We start from the raw sequence: 22,215 nt of genomic DNA, 5'->3' as shown, positions 1-22,215 counted from the left end.
GACACATCAAACAAATACTTCAGTCATTCAATTATGTCTCAGTCACTCCACTAAAAGATTTCCTTAGCCAACGAGTTCTTCTCCCCCAAGCTGATTTGTGCCTCGAGCCCATACAATCCCACAGACTTTGCTTTAAACTGAGAGCTCCTCTGCTCCTCCTGCACTTCTGTCTGTCACGTGCCACAAAGCCACCTCCCACAGTGAAAAAGTTAACGACATTAAGTCTCTATGATGCAATGAGAGGGAAACTCCAGTGCCTTGCAAGCAAGCATTTTCTTTCTAAGAAATGGGTATCATTTTAAGGAAAAAAAAATGAATATACATATATATATAATATATACATGCACAGGAGCCTTACAGCTCATCTGCTAAAATTTAAATACAGCGTTTGAGATGACGGAAGCCAGCAAAGATGATCAGCCTTGGATGAAAGCTCGTAACACAGAAAAAGGTGACAGTGACCTTTGGTGTTTTAAGGGTCACAGCAACAGTGGCACCAGCAGACAGCAAACAGAGAACCATTAGCAGACACTCAGGGTACAAGGGTAGGTGAAGGGAAGCAGAAAGGAAGAACGCAAGAAGCTAAGTGGAGAAAAACTGACAAAACTCAAATTATACTTTTGAAAAGCAGTTACTACAAATGTATTAAATGTGTGAGGGAGGAAGAGGCAAACACAACAAATTTTCATAGATTATTCTACATGTCAAAGGTATTAAATAACAGCCTAACAAATTATGCTTCTACTGATACTATTAATGCTAATACCAATTAATAAATGTTCAATTCCTTGTTCTTCTAAGAACCACAAAGTTAACTAAGTTTTTAGGTTTTAATTTTACCCTCACAGACCTCAGTCTCCACAAAGAGATCAAAACGCTGAGAGTCTGAGCCAGAAAAGTTTCAAAAGAAAAATATTTTGATTGCTCTAAGTACTTGAATTGAGTACCTCCTCCCTGCTCCAATTTAAGAGTACGTTGCTTCAGTGTTATATTGAACTTAATCCACATAAATTAAGATGTAATTTCAAAGACTTTCTTGACCTTTTCAGGAGAATGCTGAAAGGGAATATATCAACTTAAAAATAAAAAATCTTTGCGATGATTGAAAGGTTTATACCTTTGGGTATGCAATTAACACTACACTACTAAATACACTCTGCACATTCAGAAACACTTTGTGAAACATCAGTTACTCCCTTATTACGTAATTCTCACACTGAAGATACTTTCAAAAACAGTTTTGTGCAAACAAGCCGCCATTAGCAACCTCAAGACCTGCAAACTCTTCCTCTGAGAAAACAAGTTCACCTGTTCAGTACATATTCACTGCATCTAGTATTCTGTGCCCAATGCTGATCTAGTAGTTCTGCTGTGTTTCATACAAATACAGATGCTTTGTAAATGTTTTCAATTCAAGGACTGAACATAAGCAATAAAAATATGAAGAAGCTAAGCAAGTGTCATTCAGCATGTTTGCAAAGGAAATAACTGTTTTTTCACTCAGTGAACTCTAATTTTTTGTGTCACTCAGAGAAATGGGAGGGAGGCAAGGTCTAGAGTGACTTCTCTGCAGTTACTTGGCATCCTTAAAGATAGTACACAAAACATTCACCATACCTGTGTTCATTTTTCAGCTTCTCTTTAGGATTCTAGGTACCGTACTTACATTTTTACAGTTCCTGGTGCTCCGCCACATAGCTATTTGCCACATCCATACGTTTGACTCCTTTGGGCATTCCTGTAAAATTAGCAGGGATTTTCTTAGTCAAGCAAAGCCTTTCAATGTAGCTAAATTTTACACGTGTAACTTTGAAAATCTGCCCTATAATGCGCTGACATAAAAAAAAAACAAGACGTAGTAGTAGCTGACTGACAGGGAGCTTGAAGGCAGATACGATGTAACACACCTATATGTATATATAGACACACACACAAAAAATACTTTGTCAATTGTAGAGTAATAGTAGATTTATCCTTTAGTAGTCATAGCCAGAAAATGCCACTGGGCTGTCATTACCCATCCTTACTATTGCTGACGTTTTTCACGTTATTAAATCATGACTTTACATTTCTTATGCACACTACTAACGTTCCCCTATTGCGTGATTCTAGCATCATTTGAAGCACATTAGGTTACTTCATAGGAAAACTCATTTTCTACCCATTCTCTAACCCATTTACTTTTAAGAACTCAGGATTAAATGAGTCTATGTTTTACCTTCAACACTCCCACAACATTGCCAGTAGGTGTGTTCTTAGTATACTATGTGAATCAAGGGCCTCATTTCAGATTCCTTTGTGTCTGACATTTTTTCCATTTCCTTTGAAAAGTAGAATGATGCAATTTTAAAAGCATTCACTGTAGCTGCTATTTGAATGAAAAACATTGAAATTCATGTAAAGCTAAATGCCTTATCCTTCACGACGCTATCTTTGGGATGCGGAAACAGCAGAGAGTAAGGAGTTGTTCCGAGGTCGGCCTCTCTCTACTAGAGATGCAGAAATGCTCTCACAAAAGCAGTGAAGCAGAGAGCAGCGTGAAGCAGACACCTCTCCTCACATTCCCTGACTCTGGCAAATCGCTGGGCAGCAATACTGGGAGAGATCATTGGCTACACATCAGGTGGCACCAGAGGAAACCATGGAACCAACAAAAGCCCCCTTCCCCCCCCCCCCCAAAAAAAAAAAAGGTTCCTGCTAATAGATTTCATAGCTGAAAACAAGAGCCAAGCATCAGGGCAAGCTAACAATGAGCTGAGAAGCCGTTCCTTTCTGCCGGTCCCTTTCTGCAGCCTGTGCGTAGTTCTGACCCCAGCGCCCCCAGCCCTGCTTCCATGCTTCTACAGATAAGAAAAGCTAACAAGAACACATGCCTGCTAATATCTTCAGTAAGGCACATTTCATTCGATCATTGCTTTTATCCGTGGACAATCCCAAAAGGTTCAGAAAATGCAAAATTCCTACCAGACAACTGTTTTACTTACGAACTCTTTCTTACACCAACTACCAACCCCGCTTTGCTCGGAACAGTTAAGACCTTGGGTCAAGGAGACAGTGGCATTAGCACTCAACAGAAAATGTGCTTCTCCACACTAAAATAGCCACTTAAGCAAGAATGCGGAAATGATTTATCTTGCAACGTTTGAAGTTGGATCTTCACCTCAGTTGTGTCATGACTGCACAATCAGTCAGAGGAAAACTGTTACGCTTTCATTCAAAGAAAAGGATATTCAGCTCTTCACTATGAGTATCTAACAAATAACGTTACCTTTTAGGAAATAAGAAAATCATAAATATTAGCTAGTGGAAACATTCACATTTATAACATCAGAGTTAGAGACCTTCGGTGTTCCCGTGCCCAAATATAAGTCTCACTGCTTAATAACGGAGAGGCAATATGATTTCACTGAAAACTGTATCATTTAAATAAAGCTGTATTTGTAATTCTAAATATTCCAGCGCTACATTAATGTAAGATGATCAGAAAAACCAAACTGAAAACTTAAATTGAAGCTTATGATATAGCCTTGTGAAGGAAAACAGACTTTTAAGGCAAGGAAACTGCCAGATAAGTTTGATTTGAGACTTGGTCATACTGTTTATACATTCAGCATGTTTAATGGTTGTACAAACCACAGCATTTTAAAATACCTCACATGATACTGACAGTGCTTATGTTTGTAATTAACACAGCTGAGATCAGAGGCCATAAAGCAATCAAATGGAATTCCGAAAACCTAACAAGTCAAATAAAATGATAAAATTATGTACCTATAAGAATTTGTATTATTATTTTTAACCACTGTACTTTCCAGTGACAAAATGACTCTTAGAAAACCCCATGCTTAAGAAATCAGTGAAGTTGCTGATGTGAAAAGCAGTCGTCATAACTATGGGCACAAGTTCTACTGGAATTAAGAAAGCTGCCAACTTGTAGAGAATCTGACTCCATCTGTTTGTCCTCTATAACTTGCTCCAATGGCATGTCTACACAAAATTCAACCATCGTACTCGTTAAGAATCAGAAAGTTCAAGTTTCTCATATTTATAGACATTCTCTCGGCAAGAACACCAGAATTTGAAGGAATAAATAAGGAATTGGGGAATTTTAGGCAAGAAGTCCATGAATTTTCATAGAATCGTGTAATCACCAAGGTTGGAAAAGACCTCTAAGATCACCCAGTCCAACCGTCCACCTATCACCAATATTTCCCACTAAACCATGTCCCTCGGTACAACATCTAAATGTTTCTTGAACACCTCCAGTATCAGTGACTCCACTGCCTCCCTGGGCAGCCCGTTCCAGTGCCTGACCACCCTCTGGGAGAAGTATTTCCTAACATCCAACCTGAATCTCCCCTGGCACAACTTGAAGTCAGGGAACCGGCAAGCTGGTAACAACAGACGAGAAGGTTGAGGTAGTTAACAATTTTTTTTGCCTTGGTTTTCTCTGATAACTGCTCGCCACACAGCCCTCAAATGTTTGGTTTTGTAGGAGGCGATCGAGGAAGCAACATCCCTCCCAGTTTAAGCGATCATTTTCATGACCACCTCAGGAACCTGAACATCTGCAAGTCTGCGTGTCCCGATGAGACGCATCCCAGAGTCCTAAGGGAATTAGCTGATGTAATTGCCAAGACACTCTCAATGATATTTGAAAAGTCATGGCAATCAGGTGAAGTCCCTGGTGACTGAAAAAAAGGCAACATCATATGCATTTTTAAGAAGGATGATCCCGAAAACTACTGTCCTATCAGTCTCACCTCTGTGCTGGGAAAGATCATGGAACAGATCCTCTTGGAAGCTGAGCTAAGGCGCATGGAACACAGGGAGGTGATACAGGAGAACCAGCGTGGCTTCCCCAAAGGCAAATCCTGTCTGACCAACCTAGTGGCCTCTTATGATGATGCCACTGCAACAATGGACAAGGGAAGAGCTACTGATGTCATCTATCTCGACTTCAGTAAAGCCTTTGACACTAACCCACAACATCCTTCTCTCCAGATTGGAAAGTTATGTTCAATGGACAAAGAACCGGCTGCAGGATCGAGTCCAGAGAGCGGTGGTCAATGGCTCCATGTCTGGATGGAGATCAGTGACGAGTGTTGTCCCACAGGGGTCAGAGCTGGGACCGATACTCTTTAATATCTTCATCAGTGACAGACAGTGGGGTCGAGTGCACCCTCAGCAGTTTGCTGATGACACCAAGCTGTGGGGTGCAGTCGACACACCAGAGGGACAGGATGCCATTCAGAGGGACCTAGAAAGGCTTGAGTAGTGGTCCCAGGTGAACCTCATGAGGTTCAACAAATCCAAATACGAGATCTTGCACCTGGGTCAAGACAACCCTCACTACCAGCGCAAGATGGAGAATGAAAGGACTGAGTGCAGCCCTGTTGAAAAAGACCTGGGGGTTCTGGTGGACAGGAAGCTGGAAATGAGCCAGCAATGTGCCCTCACAGCCAGAAAGCCAACTGTATCCTGGTCTGCATCAAAAGAAGCACGGACAGCAGGCTGAGGGAGGTGATCCTGCCCCTCTACTCTGCGCTGGTGAAGCCTCACCTGGAGTACTGCATCCAAATGTGGAGTCCTCAGTACAGGAGAGACATGGACCTGTTGGAACACATCCAGAGGAGGCCCAGAAAAATGATCCAAGGGATGGAACACCTCTCCCACAAGGACAGGCTCAAAGAACTAGGGCTGATCAGCCTGGAGAAGAGAAGGCGCCAAAGTGACTTGATAGCAGCCTTTCAATATCTAAAGGGGAGCTACAGGAAAGAAGAGGACAAACTCCTTAGCAGGGTCTGTGTTGACAGAACAAGGGGAAATGGTTTCAAGCTCAAAGAGGGTAGATTTCAGTTGGGTATAAGGAGAAAGTATTTCACAGTGAGGGTGACGAGGCACTGGAACACGTTGCCCCATCCCTGGAGACTTTCAAGGCGAGGCTGGATCAAACCCTAAGCAACCTGATCTAGCTGCGCATGTCCCTGTTCACTGCAGGGGAGTTGCACTAGATGACCTTTAAAGGTCCCTTCCAGCTCTAAGGATTCTATGATTCTAATCAGTTAGGAAGAACAGCCATTGTAACTGGAATTTAGAAACAAAAATCATTTCCTACCAAACTTAGCTACAATAGTCTTTCACTCTGTGCCATGCAATCAAACAGTGCTTAAGATACTATAAGTGCATACAGTGTGATTGCATATGATGCACTGCTTCAGCTTATGATAAAATTTTAAATCAAACTAAACTGTAGCATCTTTCTTATGCTCAAACTACAATATAAAAAGGTTATTTCAATTTAGTTTCAGGTAAGTCTTCAACTCAAGCTAAATACCATTTGGTTTAAATGAAAAAAAAACTACTGATGTAATTTTCATCTTTATCCCATAGAGAAAGACTGTGCATATGCCTCACACATTATCCGGGCAGGGACTGGCACCATTCTGAAATCTGCTTGTCAATATTTCCTTCAGTTAGAGGGTGGCTCATCCATGCAGTACTACCAGTCTAACAGACAAACTTACGCTAATTTCTGGCTGCGGGTACTACCAGATGGGGAAGATCCCTTTTCTACACAATTTCCACAAGGCTTTGATTAGTATTTAAAAAGGCTGGTGGGACTCAGTTTGGTATTTACATACTGATGATCAGAAAAGCCAAGTGTTTAATAGAATGAAATTTCCTGCTAAAATTCTCCACTGTAAATGAAAAAAAATGGTTTTGGAGGGGCAACAGGAGCAGCAAGTCGCATCCTTTTGGGACTTCCATGTAACGTAACCATACAACTTGCTGATACTGCACCTCGTTCAATTAAATAGCATTCAAAAGGAGTAGATGTCTGATGGATTACTGAATTATAACTGGATAATTTACAGCAATAGCTCATCTAAAGGAATACAGAACTTGCCGCGTCCAATAAACTGGCTATTGCATCTGGTCACAAAATTTGCCTGAGGCAATGCAGTTTGTGAGGCTTCAATGAGCGTTGTAAAAAGTCCAGTCCATCTTCACTGCATTTTGTATTACTTAACTGATAAAACTTACAAAAAATCAAAGCATGTAGACTGCCTATATGCTACCCCAAATGTTACCCCTAAGCCTTTCAACATCTTGCTGTCAGCAGCTACTGACTGCAGAGCCGATCACTTGGGCTGATATTTACATTAACCATATCTGACAGAGTCCGAGTCCTTCTGTGCACGCATGCAGACGAGTATAAATATACATAAGCTTACTGAGAAAGCCTTAATCGCTTCCAAGAAGAATGCTAACAAAAAATACTTGATCTCAACTACGCAAAATTTTTCTTTTCTTTGAAAAACTCTGGTGCTTCCTAAGATAATTATGTTTCAATAGAAAAGTATTGTTTGTAAAGTAAAGAAGCAGCGTTACGATTTCTTATTTTCAAGAAAATCTATCTACATTCATTCACATCATATAAATTTCTAAGAAAATATATTTTGCCTTATTCCTCTGGTATACTAGAATGCATGTCTCCTGCTTTGCCAAAACCAAGCTACCCACATAAAGGCGAGTTATAACAGCACCATCCCATGACAGCAGTAAGTGCCAAAATTAGTGCCATAGTTTCACTCATAGGGAAGATGACACAAGGCTGGCTTTGCCAGAGCCATTCTTCCCAACACGAGACCATCCATCCCCACATAACTCAGGTGTGCTGTCACACGCACTCACAAAGCTACCTGCTGAACAGAGAAGTGAAAAATAGAAGACAGTCTACGGCTTAAAAATAATCCACCACCTAAATTCAACAGCAGTTATATTAACCCTGGCTTAGCTCAAGCAATGGAAGTGGGAACAAGATGCTGAGGGACTCCTCAATGACACTGTCAATTAAGGGAGCTTTTAACAAACCAATGCAGGAGCAGGGAATAGCACTCTGATGCTCATTCTGATCCTCAAAATACATCCAGGATGCAAGGAAGTTCCAATGCTCCAACTCTACGCAGAGGAAAAATCCCTGCACAGTCAGGAGAGGAAAGGGGGAAAAACAGAACACATGACTGGATGCGGAAACTGGTTACGCAAGGAACTTAGGAACAGAAATAAGATTAGGACAGGAGGAGAAGGGAACAAATAACAAATACGGGATTATAGAAGTGGGAGCTAAAATAAAAGAGAAGGTAAAGACTTGTAGAGCAGAGAAATCCGAATGATACAACTGTTGCATTTGCTCCTCAAAGAGGATAGTATGCTTTAACATCACGACTCTAGTAGGCACTAGTCCAGTACCTACCCTTTAAAAAAAAGACATAGGTTCACTGCAACATCTCTGAAAACGAGGGATTTCCACAGAAATTTCCACTGCATTTAAGTTATACTTACCTGTCAAATTAAGTACACAAACAATATGCAATGAAAAGGGTTTAAATGTATAAAAAAACTAATCTGTAAGCATAAACAAAAGACTTGCTGTTTACAGTAGCCAGAAAAGCTGCAGATGAAAACACTGAGTTAGTCCAAACAACACCTGCTGATAAAACCCAAGGACTGTGATGAAATCAAGTCTAGCAAACGAAAGAAGAATGGGGGACAGAAATGAAAGACCTATAGCTAGCATGCCAGAAGAAATGCTAACCTCAGGGGCCATTACTTAAAACAAGTCCTTCAGTAGGTGTCTGAAATGTATGAAACTTCCCATTATAATTGATATCTATCACCACTTGAAATCCCAGGGTTCACAATAATCCCATTTAGCAACACTGCCCTGATCCCAAGAAACAGCCATACCAGACCCAGCTCAGCAACAGCAGACCCACATTACATCACCATAATATCCAGCCTTGATTAAGACTCGAAATACAAAAGTTTGGAATACAAAACTTATTTTCCTGCTGCTATCTGTTTTCTGTGTACATTTTTAATCCCCATCCTTTTTACTCCTTTATGCTTAAAAAAAAAAATTCTAGCTCAATGAGTCAAGAAAATCTTATGCAACCACTGAGCCCGTGACCAAAACGACAGCTACCAGTAATGCCTAAAACAGCCCAACACTGTTACAACTTATCAACAGCCTGATAAGATAACACTCTATGCCTGCCTTTCTCTAAAACAAAGGTTTCACGTTGAAGTTTGAACCAAAAACAGAAACTGCATTTTCTCTGCTTTGCTTTTTCCTTTTCTTCTGCATGAGCACTGAACAGTTTCAAGCCAGGCCATTTTAAGCAAATCTGGGGGAAGAGGAAAAAAGCTAGTACTATGCCCAAGTCATTTAAAAAGACTGACAGGCATTTCCTTACAGTAACCTTCTACAGTTAAGAAAAAAGGAAAGAAGGTAGTTAAAAAAAAAAAAAAAACCAACACAAACAGAGTTTTGTTTTGCTTTCACTATATTTTCTTCTTACTCTTTAATAAAAGACTAAGAAGGTTTGTCATGGAGAATGCCAGGGCTGTGTCTAGTCTGGCTTTAAACATCCCCACAGATGGACTTCACCACCTCTCCTGGCAACTTATTCTCTATTTGACAACACTCAGAGTAAAAATAAAGAAGTACTCTGTCGCATACGACAGAATTTTATGTGTTTCAGTACCTGCGTCCATCATCTCTTGTCCTGTCAGTATGCCCTGCTGAGAATAGTATGGCCTCCTCACCTTCACCTCTTCCTATCAGGTATTCGGACACACTGATGAGATCACTGAGCCTCATCTTCTCCAGGCTAAACAGTCCCAGCTTTCTCAGCCTCTTCTTCTATGAAATGCTTCACCATCATGGTGCTGGCACTAGACATACTCCAGTAACTGTCTCTCCCTCATGCTGGGAGCCCAGAACTGGACACAGTACACCAGATGTGGCTTCACCAGCGCTGGGCAGAGTAGAAGGACACCTCTCTGACAGTGCTGCAACCACTCCTAATGCAGCCCAGGATACCGTTTGCCTTTTTTTGTCCATCAGCACCCACAGAGAAGCTGCCTTCCAGCCATCTGGCTCTGGCATGTAGTGGTGCCTGAGGTTATTTGTCACCAGATGGAGGACTAAGCAATTCAGGTTGCTCTGAATGTCAGCACAACCCTTCAGTGTATCAGCCACTCCTCCCAGTTTTCTATCATCTGCAAACTTGACGAGGGTGCACTCTGACCCACCCTCCAGGTCATTAAATGAAGATGTTGAACAGTATCTGAAGCTGCACAGTTCTCTGAAAAGATAAAGTCGATCTCTTTCTCATCCTATCCAATGCTGCGCAGCCTGCTGACTCGTGGCGCAGCTCCTTCACTTGCAGGCCCAGCTTCTCAACAACCGCATGCACGCTAAAAGGGTGCTTGATCCTACCTAATTAGGGGTCAGGTAGAACAAAGGCTGCAAACACCCTTTGATCAAGGACAGCTGACAGTCTGTCAGAAGCTGCTGGAGCTGCTCTTACCCTCCCTGAGCAGCAGCAGCAACATCCCCTGGCTCCCCTCAGAGCTCCCCTCAGGGCTCCTCAAGCACCCAGCGGCTGCCTGTGCCCGCTGCCTGGGGCAGCCTCCCACACAGGCCTCTCCCCAGCACAGGCTGAGGCCAGGCAGGGCACTTTGCAATTTGTGCTTCTATTAACTCAAAGAGGTTAAACACAAACTTTTTTTTGATTAAACCAAAAAAAAAGGAGAGTTTAATTGGTTTACCACAGCTTTGGTTACCTGTGGAGAAACCACACCTGACCCTCCCTCAGAATTTACCTCACACCCCTCGGCACACTTTTTCCCCTGAGGAAAATAAAATCCTTGTCCTCACTTTCCAACTCCCACAGAATTTGACACTAAATTAATAAAATAAAAGGCTCTGACAGCAAATTAAGCAGGTCCTGGCTTATAAAGCAAGCTGTATGGTTACATCTTATTTGCAGAGAAGACTATGTTTTTCAAGTCTTTCTAAGCAACTATGACTGTATTATTCCACATAATCTTTGATCATGCAGATTAAATTCACGTCTCACTATACACTAGATATGTTCATACAGTACTAGCACATTGTTTTCCCAGAACATTCTAGATTTAATTTTTGTTTTTACCTTGCTCCCTGGGTGCTGATGCCCCAGCCCCTGCCCCCCTGCGCAGCAGCCCGTCACGGCAGGGCACCCAGCAGCTCTCCTGGTGGGCAGCAGCAGGTCCTTGACTTAAAGAGCCCAACCACCAATTTTTACTCCTTTAGAGAGCTTTAAAAAACAATTTTAAAATCATTTTCTGATCACAGAGAACCAGTTCTGTAGCTATGAGTTCTCCCTTACAAAAACATCTCCATCCATTATCTTCACTTCTCACTTCAGAATTTGCCTTCCCACACGGGCCTCTCCTCTACAAGACAGCACAATTCAGACTGACATTGCTGAAACCTTGAGAAAACCCTAAATGAGCAGGTAGTACCATTATTTAAGAGTGACAGATGATCCACCATGGTACAAGAAAACTGCTGAGCACTGTAATTCAGGAAGCACTCCTAAGTAAGTGGAGCAGTGGGGCCTCTTCAGCAGCAAACAGCCACAGCACCCACATGCCTTCTGCAAAACACTTCGCTTTTTTTTTTTTTTTTTTTTTTTTTACACAGAACACCGAACATTTGCACATTCCAATAGTTCAATGCAGTGCTCCATAAGTATGCAGTTACGTATATAAGTACATGGAAAATGAATGACATGAAGGCTTGTGATTTTTCTAGACTTGGAATCGTAAGAAACTAATGGTAATTTTAAGTATCTCATTGCTGTGTATCCAAAATCAAAACAGGTTATCACAGAGAACCTTAAGAAACCTGAAGACCCCTTGTAAGGCATATAGCCCCTCTACTTCCCTTTCTTTCCCACCTCCTTGCACATCATCCCTGCAACAAGATGTGCATTTAGAGAAAGAACTCCATGTTATTTCTAGATTTTGCAAGCTGACAATTTATAATACATTTTCTAATCTTTTGATTTTGCTCACTGATGGGAGAAGGGGAATCCTGTTTTATTTGTGTTCTTTCTGGCGGAGAATTAAAAAAAAAAAAGAACAGCTCTTTGAGAAGCTTGTGCCAGCTTCATTGTCAAGACAAAGGTCACTGCATTCCTATTCATGATGACCTACAACTGTACCCATTTAAAGACTTCATTATGCTACATTAGAAGGAACTCTTTCTCAGAGATTTTCGTTTAGCTTCATTGTGAGAAGAACAAAACGTGCAAGCATCATCAGAATATGGTGTTTAAAATAGTGAAACTGATGATTTTAGTTACCAACTGTCTTTTTCTATTTGCCATCCACTTGATATCTGTGAAGCATGATCTTCAGAAACATGTAAAATATGAAGTCACTTTTACTCTGCATTGCATCTCCAGACTCCAAAGTAAATAAACAAATAATCAAATTGAGCATATCTACACAAAATGGGTTGCAATCTCTCAAAAAATAAGGTTCCAACATCTCCAGAGGTGAGGGATTGGTTTAACTTTCGTCATCTTAGACTAATACTACAGATGATTATTATGCAAGTATATTTGGAAAGAAGTTTTAATTATCAATGCTCAGGAAATACACTTTTAAATCACCTACATCTTTCAAACAGATTTCACTCTACACTAAAATCACCGAGCGTACACCCATCTAGTTACAGGGCTGGATGGACCAGGTACACAAGCTGTTTCATGATGTAATTTAACCAAACTTGCTAAGGCTGACACACTTCCTAACTACACAGCTTAAGTATTTATTACTAACCCACCTCCACTAATAATTTTTTGAATAACCCTCTGGACTAAAGCTGGCCAGACTTGAAATAGTGGCAGAGATTTGAGCTTTTCGTTTTCAGAAAGCGGGTCTGTACTTTGAAGTGGCAGGTCTTCATGAACAAAAAGTAAAAATAAAAAAATTAAGTGCTTCAGGAAGTGGAGCTTGCTGCGCTGTGTCACACTTGCAAATTATTACTGACCACAGACAAGCTGCAAGAGGAAGGCCATGTTCTCTCTATTAAGGTTACATGACTGCCTGTCTCTTAAGCCACAGGACCATGAGCACTTAGAAATAAATGTGTTATCCTGCATAATTTGACCAAATTCCAGGTAGACATTTACCTAATGCAAGATAAACTATCTCTGCAACTGCATAAGCTACTCCTTACCAGTCTCCTTTTCCAACATTATCAAGCACTTCTTAAGTTAATCCACCTTTCACCGCAGAAATACATTTCATTTAATAGATAAGATCCACAGGCATAATTTACGCACTCTACTTTAGAGCACCTCAGGCAGAACACGCAAGGTGCTTTATTACACATCTATGTATTTTCCTGTTATGAGAAAGCAAATTAAAGTGATTCAAAACCTTGTCACTCAAGAAGTTGTGTATGGATTCCTTTGTAAATTCTAGTCTTCTGAACAGGTCTCAGTCTGATTTTATTCCCACACATCTCAGAACACAACCTGCCAGCACTGAGACTTCTTTCCCCCCTCCAGAAAAAATATTCACAATCTTTGAGCAGGCTGATCTATCCTTACCTTGGCCAGTACAACTTCTGGCCATATGCCAGCACCCACTTATATCATGATTCAGTCAGGATTCTAACCTCTCCTCCAATGAGAAGAGAGCCTAAGTACAGAGAGAAGTATGCGCTGTAAAAAGAAATTAAGAGATTAAATACAATCTGCCTTTTAGACTTCAAAGAACATCAAAATGACATTTTGCAAAAAGCACAAAGTAAAAGTTTCTTGTGAACAACAACACTGGGTAATTGTGAATGGTAACAACCTATCTTGAGCATGTTTTAACCTACCTTTACCAGGTGTTTAGCATCAAAAGCAGCACATGCACTACCGTAGAAAGTATCTGTCATATGCTACAGTTCCTGCATAACAATCATTACATGCTTTGTTCACAGAATGTATTTATATTTGTAGCACTACAGAGACGATTTAGAACACATTTTAAGGTAAGATAAAGTACATTACAATTATCAAATAGATGCACTAATAAATTAGTTCTTCTTTCTTCATTCTTCAGCTTGTCCAGGTAATACTTGATCAAATTTAACACCGAGTCCCAAGCACACCAGCAACTTTGTAGTGTACCTTCAGTTTTAAAATTCCAAAATCCACTACAAATTTAATAAAAACAAAATGTACCAAGATGTAAACATAGTAGCATGCTGAATACAAAAATTTAATTAGTATCAAGATTAAAAATCAAGCATTATAAATTTCTAAATGCTAGCACTAAATCTTCCTAATCCTCAATTCACTGCATCTTGTATGTGCATTAAGACAAACTGATTACATGATGACACAGTATTTTTTCCAAGCAATGCTGCATTGCTGTTTGTATGCACAACAAACAGGATGACAACCATCAAGAGCATAAAGCAGGACTATGCTTCATGAGGCTGCTTTCTACAGAACTTGGTTTCCCCAAAATGCTAGATTTACAGTGAACACAATGGAAGGGAAAGAACAAGCTAGTGATTTAGGCTTCTTAATGTCGCCTTAGAGAATTTAACTCCCTCATGACTCTGCCCCACAGCTTCTACTTTATTCTAGACAATCAGCTATTCCATATTTACTAAGCTGGTATCTATTCCTCAACTTATCCATACACAGATCGAGTTTGGGTCTCACACAAGGAACTCAACTCCAATCATTGTCGAAGAAACGAAATTCCACTACCTACCCCATCAGGTCTTAAGTGTCAAACTGAAACTGGGCATCAGAAAGCAATTTTCTAGCATCAGCGGCTACCAAAGAAAACAAACAGTATTGGCATGAAGATATGAAAAAAAAACAGCTTGTTCTCTTTGGGATGTCTCACTGCATCAGGTAACAATACTAAAACAAATCTGGGTTTTAGCTGCAAGTGAAAACGAAACATGTTTTGAACACCAGAGCATATCTGTACTTCAAAGCCATTAATTCGGCAAACAGGGTGTAGGCATTCTAAATACTACACAAAATACTACGCATTTTCTTAAATGCTTGTGCAAAAGAAATTGTACAAAAATCACATTAAAAGTGAAGAGTCTATATACATGCCAGAAAGCAAATTCTATCATATGAGAACGTGAAACAGATGCCACAATATGGGGCAGTTAGCAGAAATTACTATTTGAACTAACGTAGAAAACCGTAATCTTCTGATCTGTTATCCAGCAGGGGTCACCTTCAGAGATACATCCACTAAACTTTCAAGCATCTGAACGCTGTCTCTCCTTCCAAAGGCTCCTAAGTAAATACGATTGGGTTTTCAAAAACAGTGAGTGACTGAAACCGGGACACCTAACCAACCTAGTCTCAAGTCCAAGCTCCAATAAAGGATGCTGCTAGTGCAGGGATTTATATTACATAGATAGACAGACTGTTAATTTGTTTTTAAAGAGGAATGAAAAATCCAGAGGAACAGTAAGGTTTTCTTCCTTAATTTTGCTTTGGGAAATATGTGCAGAAGATAGCGTGCAAAGCATGAGACAGACTAAGCCTGGAAAATTCCAGACCAAACGGTTAAAGCTGGCAGTCAGAAGGGGCTGAAAAAAGGATCTTCCATTTTCAAGTGACCTGACTTCTACACATACAATAAAAAAGAGAATGGTGTAGCGACCTAAAGCTTCTGACGTGTATTTTCTGGGGCATAACAAACAATTCTAACAGTGACTTCACCTCCACAATACTGATTTCTAACAGGTGGGGGAAACGGAAGCAGAGGTAACATTCAGGGAAATACAATGTTTTGATACGTACAATAAAAGGCAGGGAAAAAAACACACCCACAGAACAAAACAAAACAGTAACAAAATACACTGAATTATTCCAAATTCTCCTCAAGGTTTCCATGGTTTCCATGTTCCATCAGACTGCTTTTTTTCCCCATCAACTCCATAGATGTGAAATGGTGAACTCTCATCATACCATCACGTATTCACACTTTTTCATCCTTTTATTCTACCATTATTCTAAAATTCCATCCACTATCCACAAGTCCGTGTGCAGTTCACCTAACTCAGGAACTACTGCACATGTAAGGCAGCCTTTTTACGTTACCTGTGGGCAAGTCAGACGTGTACTTTTAGTGTCTTGGGGCATACAGAAACACAGTCAGGGTACCAAAACACACCTGTCTCTAGCAAAAACAGGTCATGCGAGCTACGACTGTAAGTAACACAACACTTCATGGACAATTTTCTATCATCACGTACATCAATTCTTTATACTCTCTGTGTTAGTGACAGAAAATAGATGACCATTCTCCTACCGTAACTACAAATAAATAAATAAACCAGGAACTGCAGTGAAATTCAAGAGATTTTTTGCTTTCCTTTCTCCTGCTCCTAATACCACAGCCCTGAATAAATCTTTCACCCATACGGTAACATTACCACAACTTAATATGTAGCTCTTTCCAGTATCTAGCATATAAAGCCATACATTATTTCTACCTATTTTACCATATTCTGAACTTAATTTGAAGAAAAATAAATTTGAATTACTTCCACGTTAAACTGAGAAAATTCTAGTTGTTTCTTTTCTGAATGATATTAACCTGTGGAGAGAACATACAAAATTCCAGCAGTTTTCCCACTCAGATCTTTCAAAATTATTCCTAGCAATTTTCTGAATATTAACCATTTAGCATTATTTTATATTTACTTCGGAAGATTTTCATCCTTACTTGCTGTATCTCATCACTTTTCAGGATTTCGATGATTTTTCTCTTGCCCACCTCACTGCTGTGATTCAAACTGCCATCTTCTGTTCTTCAACGCTTCACCATTGCTCTGAGACTTCCAATACTGCTTACTCTCACAATTACACACAAAGCTAAAATAAAATATGACATAAGGATATCTGAAAACCACCTTCACATTAACTAGCGTACTTTTAAGTATTCTGCCATACTCCTATCCTTATTTTGGCTTTCCTTACAAGGTGAGTTAGCTCAGGAAAAAAATAAAACAGATAGATGACTTTCTAAAATCTTTACTTTGAACACAATTGTATTATATACGTGTCATTCTGGATTTTCAGCAATTACAAGATGTCTTTGAAATTAACAATACACAGTTTTAATATTTTTAACCAAAATCATATATAAAAAACACAGATTTAAAAAGTTGAGGTTGTACGAACAGCATGAGGAAATTAAGTTTTTTTTTCCCTTGTCAGCTCAAGATATGGGGTAGAGACCTGATTTCTAGAATAGCGCATTCAGACAATCTGATCCAAAAAGGAAGTGAAGGAAGCAAAGAAGCTGAGAACATGCCAGTATGTTATATTACACCTTCTCAGAACTTTCTCACTTAACATTTCCCTAAGATGCTCTCAGAAGTGTTACTGGATAATAGAAGTGATATCTTTATGATTTTGTGAATAATAGGTTTTATTAGTATTAAGTTAAAGCAAACAGCCAGAACAATACATATGCAATTTCTACTACACACAATATAAAGAAAGTAAATTATAACCTCTGTAAAACAAAGGAAGAGGTACTGAAAAAGCCAACAAGTGGTTATGGATTATTTCATCCCCGATAACATGGATCTGTGTATAGAGAACAGTTGTTGTTCACTTCCTTAAACTGAAATAGGATGAAATACATCAACAAGTAGAAAGAAAATGTTAATGGAGGTACATGGATTTTCTGGGAACAAATTCTAGGTTAGTCAGAAAAAGAAAGTTCACCTAGTAAAAGAGGTTACAAGTGGGCTCAGGTTTCAAATTTTAGTGGTGAGGGACAAAGGGAGAAATAACAAAGGATTTTTTTAACGATTCATTTAATAATACACCACTTTCATAACAGAAGTGTTTTACACTTGCACAATGTTAATAACTTTATTATACATGGAAGCCTGTAATAGGCTGATTACACAATAAGACTGCAAACAACCACTGGTACTTTCCTGACACCAGAAAAGTACGTAAGACTGAAACATCACCAAGAGTACATAAAAAAACCATCAGCATAAACGTCACCAAAATTACATTAAAAAACTAATCAAAAAATACATTTTAAAAAAGTGGTTTAGAGCAGTGCCACTGCCTTTCAGCAGCTTTGAATGGCCACCAGTATTTCTAGCAGGTTTCCGTGGCTCCACAGGCATTAATCATGATTCACATATAATAAATAATGTACCACAAAATATACATAACGTAAGGCAATAATTCCAAAGAAAAGTTCTGTTGATATTAACAAGCCACTCAAGTCCTACTCTCACAGTTGACATCATCACCAGAAACCTTTGATGGAATTGCAGCCTTAGGCCCTAAGCCCGCAGCGATGAACTGCTGCAAGCCCCTGAATCCGTAAAGAGCTCCAATGACACCACCGGAAACGCAGAGGGGCACAGGGGTCCACGTCAGCTGATCCTGATGCAGGACCAGGGCCTTGGTATGTACAGTTGGGAGTATATTATTTCTTATTGTACATGGAAACCTTGACAGAATTCTAAAATGTGTGGGAGTTCATTGTTCGTTATTTGATGTCATAAGACATCAGAAAGTACATAGGAAGATACGCACTTTCTGGAATGTAAATCTTTTTAAATGCTACCTAAGTCGGGTAAGAGAGGGAGCGGGTAATTTAGGCAAAAAGGGGGAAGAAAAAAGGTGTAAAATAAGAAAAAAAATCACAATTCAAGGAGTTGGGAGCACAACAAAAGAAAGGGAACCTTATACAACGAAAGAATGCGGGAAGGGGGAACTTCTTTTGAGGCATATAAAATAAATAATGCATCCCAAAAGGACATCTAGAATACGACTGCAGCTTCAAGTTGGGGTTCCAATGACATGAACCAGATGCATGCTTTTTGTTCTCATGGTTTGTGTCAGCAGAATCTCTTTACGGAATTACAGTCTTACAAAGGAGTTCTGGGGACATTATCGTTTATATTAAAGCTACCATTCTGGGTTCTTAGTACAGATCCAAGAGTATCTGCTCAACCTGTCTGGAATCAGCATCACCTAGAAGAACAAGAGTACTTGAAAAGCAACACGGTTTAGGTAGCAAAATTCTTTCAGACCAGCCCAGACATATGAGACGGTGATGTGAAATGTTACAGATCCCTTCCTCAAAAAGCTTGAGATATATATTTGTCACTATCTGTAAATTGGAAGTTCCAATACACTAGCGGTGCATAGAATTCCCATGCTTCGTTACACTTTCCTGAGAGTAAAGTAATTAGAATAAACCTTAGTCCTAGGAACAAAGTTAATTTTTTGCATTTTAAACTTTTGGGCTATTCCCTGACAATCTATATATGTAAATTTGATTGCTAAACGTTGCCACTTGAACAAAACCACTATTTTTATCTATTGATTCCTGATTAAAAACCGTAATAAAACAGATCTAAAAAATCACGCTAACAAAATAAACTAAATATGAAAAGTTGCATTGAAAGGGCATGTTACATTATTCTTAATAGGACCGTGTAGAAACATTCCAATGGCAGTGTTGTCAAAGTAAAACTACATTAAGAAGACCCCACAGCTCGGTCACAGTTGGGACCTTACCTGTAACTCTGACTGGTTGGGGTTTTTACTCGTGTACTACATGGCTCACTTACATCAGACATCATATTTGAATACCCTGAGAAATCTGAGACTGAAGTCCTTACCCTATGGTCCACTTCTCCATTAGAGTTAGTGATAAAAGTCATTGGCACCCTGCTGCCCGACTTAAACTGAGAACCAAACGCTTGTGCAAAGTTCTCGATCTGGTAGGTTGCTCTAGGCTCTATGTCCTTCTGAGGATCTATCTGGCTAGCTAACTCCTGAGATGGGATCTGAAAGCTCGTTGAAGATTCCAAGTTTTTCTGTTCCTTCTGGCCAGCCAGTTTCTGAGATGTCGACTGGTAGTTAGATGAAGTCTCTAAGGTTTTCTGAGGATCAATGAGATCATCCAGCTCTTGAGAAGGAGTCAACTGTTGATGCGTAGCCTCCAAAGCAGATAAATAAAAGCCCGGTTGAGAGCCAAGCAACATCCCAAACGGAGGTTTTGGCAACGCAGTTGGCAATACTGAGGTAACGGATTGGCTGAAGCCACACTCAAGTGGAGATGTAGTGTATATCTGTTTGTCTTGAAACAGAGTGTGGTTATGGAGAGTTGAAGACAAGCTAACAAACTGGAAACTGGGTCCAAATGCAAAACCAGTGCTATTGGTCGTTCTTTCAAAAGCTTGTTGGAGGTATTTCGAGTATTCTTGCAACATGCTCGCCTTATCATTTGTAACAGTTTGAGAGTTAGGACTCAAGTTTTCTTCCTGAACCATCTCTGAATGTTCTCCTGAGCTGTGCAAGTCCACACGCTGTTCAGTTATACTGAAAGGATCTTCTTTCTGGCCTTCCGATTTGTGAGAGTACTGGTCCAAAAGGCTCTGTAAGACTTCATCAGGAATACCAGACTTGTCATGGCAAGTCTTTATTTCACTATTTAAGGACGCTGAATCAATAAGAGATAATGGAGTTTCATTATCCATAACACTAACACCTGCAGACTGGATGACGGACTGCTGGGAAGTCATGTGTCCGACATTAATTGAAAAGGCACTGTTACCACTTGCAGTTTGCAAGTATCTTCTTTTCTTTGAAAACTGCATGGCATCATCGTAATTACTATTTATTTGACCTGATTTACCACTTGGACTTTGGAGAAGGCCAATAGTTTCTACACCGGTATTGGCTACTAACGAGCCTAGAGAGCCACTCTGTTTCCCAGACAGGGGTTTTTGCCCCAAAATATCTGGCAGTGGTGATACAAAATTAAGGTAGTTTTTGTCTGCCTGTTTTCTGCTTCCTTTCTTGAAGACCAATTTTGGCACCTTTTTCTGAAGTTCTTCTACGCCTGTGCCAACGAGACCACCACTGGAAGACACAATCGGAATATCAACTGCATAATTTGGCATGGCCACATTACTTGTAACTTGAGATTCCGCTACTTTGCTGCTACACTTATTTCCTTTGTTTTCAGTGGATACGCTTTTCGTTTTACTTTTTCTCCTTGAGGAATTTGTATTTCCCTGAGACAACGCAGCCAAGCTACCCATGTTATGTGACGATCCGGGGTCCATTCCAGCACCTGCTTTACCTATGGCTTCACCACACGTTCTTCTGTGCTTCAACAGTCTATCAGTCCTCGAAAAATACTGCTGACAAGTGTCACACTTGTATGGCTTTTCTCCGCTATGCGTCCTCTTGTGTCTTTCCATGTGGTACTTCTGGATGAACTTCATGCTGCACTGGTCGCACCCAAAAGGCTTCTCCCTGCTGTGGATCTTCTCATGCCGCTGCAGCAAGTACTTCTGGATGAAGCCCATGCTGCACTGGCTGCACTGGAAAGGCCTCTCCCCGGTGTGGATGAGCACGTGTCTGCGCAAGTGGTAGGAGCTCCTGAAGGCAGCGCTGCAGTGTTCACAGACGTGAGGTTTCTGACTCGGGGACGCGACGGCACCTTCCGCGTCCCCCACCAGGGGGGGTTTGGACGAAGCACTGGGCTTCCGCTTGGCTTTGATTCCCTGAGATTCTGGCTTTGGCCTCTTCGCCTTCTTGACCTGGGCGTCGTGCTTCGGCTCGCCCGAGCCGCCGGGGCCGCCCTCGGCTCTGCCGCCCAGCAGCAGGTCCCGCGGGGGATGCTGGTGCAGGTGCTGTAGGAGGCTCAGGTCCTGGATCACGCTCTGCCCGCCGCCCTCGCCGCCGCCCCCCAGGCCCGGGGGCCGCTCCTCGCCCGGCGCCCCGAAGAGCCCCCCGTAGTGGTGGTGCTGAGGCGGCTCCTCCTCCTCATGCTCGCTGGGCTTCTCCTGCTTGATGCTGACGAGGGACTGCAGGAAGCCCCAGGGGCCGCGTTGCGCAGAGGAGGACGCGGAGGGGAAGGCCCCCGCCGGCTCCTTCTTGAAAGTCACGTCCTGGGGGGCGGGCGGCGCCGGGGGCTCGGCCGCGGAGGAAGCGGCGGCGGAAGGCGGAGGGAGCGCGCACTGCGGCGGGTGCTGGGCCGCCGTGGGGGGCGCGGCCGCCCGGGTGAAGCTGGTGACCGGGGGCAGGCGGTGGTTGAACATCACCATGCCGGGGGGGAAGCCGGGCTCCATGGCCGCCGCCCTCTTGCCGCCGCCGAGAAAGCCGCCGCCGAGTTTCATCCCCGGGAGGGCGGCCCGGGAGGAGCGCGGCCCTGAGGGGCTGCGGGACCCGCCGCCCGCCCGCCCGCGGCCCCCTCCCCGCCTCCCTGCCTCCTTCCCCTCCGCACCTTTCGGATCCGCTTCTTCTCGATGCTCTCCACGGCGAA

At 41.5% G+C, this 22,215-nt stretch overlaps 2 protein-coding genes across 21 annotated transcripts in view; both read right to left on the bottom strand.

Annotated features, from left to right (window-relative positions):
• KIF14 (kinesin family member 14) overlaps positions 1-22,215 on the bottom strand; it is a 190,195-nt gene that overhangs the window by 99,904 nt on the left and 68,076 nt on the right. For 17 of the 20 annotated variants that reach the window (XR_002441355.1, XR_002441365.1, XR_002441348.1 and 14 more), the window contains 2 exons: positions 16,618-16,766; positions 1,667-1,738 (listed from right to left, as the gene is read on the bottom strand). The gene's annotated coding sequence lies outside the window, so the exon portion shown is untranslated. Of the gene's footprint in view, positions 1-1,666; positions 1,739-13,463; positions 13,578-16,617; positions 16,767-22,215 lie in introns of all 20 variants that reach the window. The other 3 variants (XR_002441351.1, XR_002441359.1, XR_002441364.1) reach the window with 3 other exon arrangements.
• On the bottom strand, positions 16,910-22,136 carry ZNF281 (zinc finger protein 281). Its single transcript, XM_021405431.1, has one exon. The coding sequence runs from the start codon at positions 22,067-22,069 to the stop codon at positions 19,451-19,453; it is 2,619 nt and encodes an 872-aa protein (XP_021261106.1). The 5' UTR covers positions 22,070-22,136; the 3' UTR covers positions 16,910-19,450.

The sequence above is a fragment of the Numida meleagris genome, chromosome 7 (genome assembly GCF_002078875.1).
Source record: "Numida meleagris isolate 19003 breed g44 Domestic line chromosome 7, NumMel1.0, whole genome shotgun sequence".
Classification (NCBI taxonomy): Eukaryota; Metazoa; Chordata; class Aves; order Galliformes; family Numididae; genus Numida; species Numida meleagris.
Note: the sequence above shows the minus strand (reverse complement) of the source record. Positions and strands in the feature narration are given on the sequence as shown.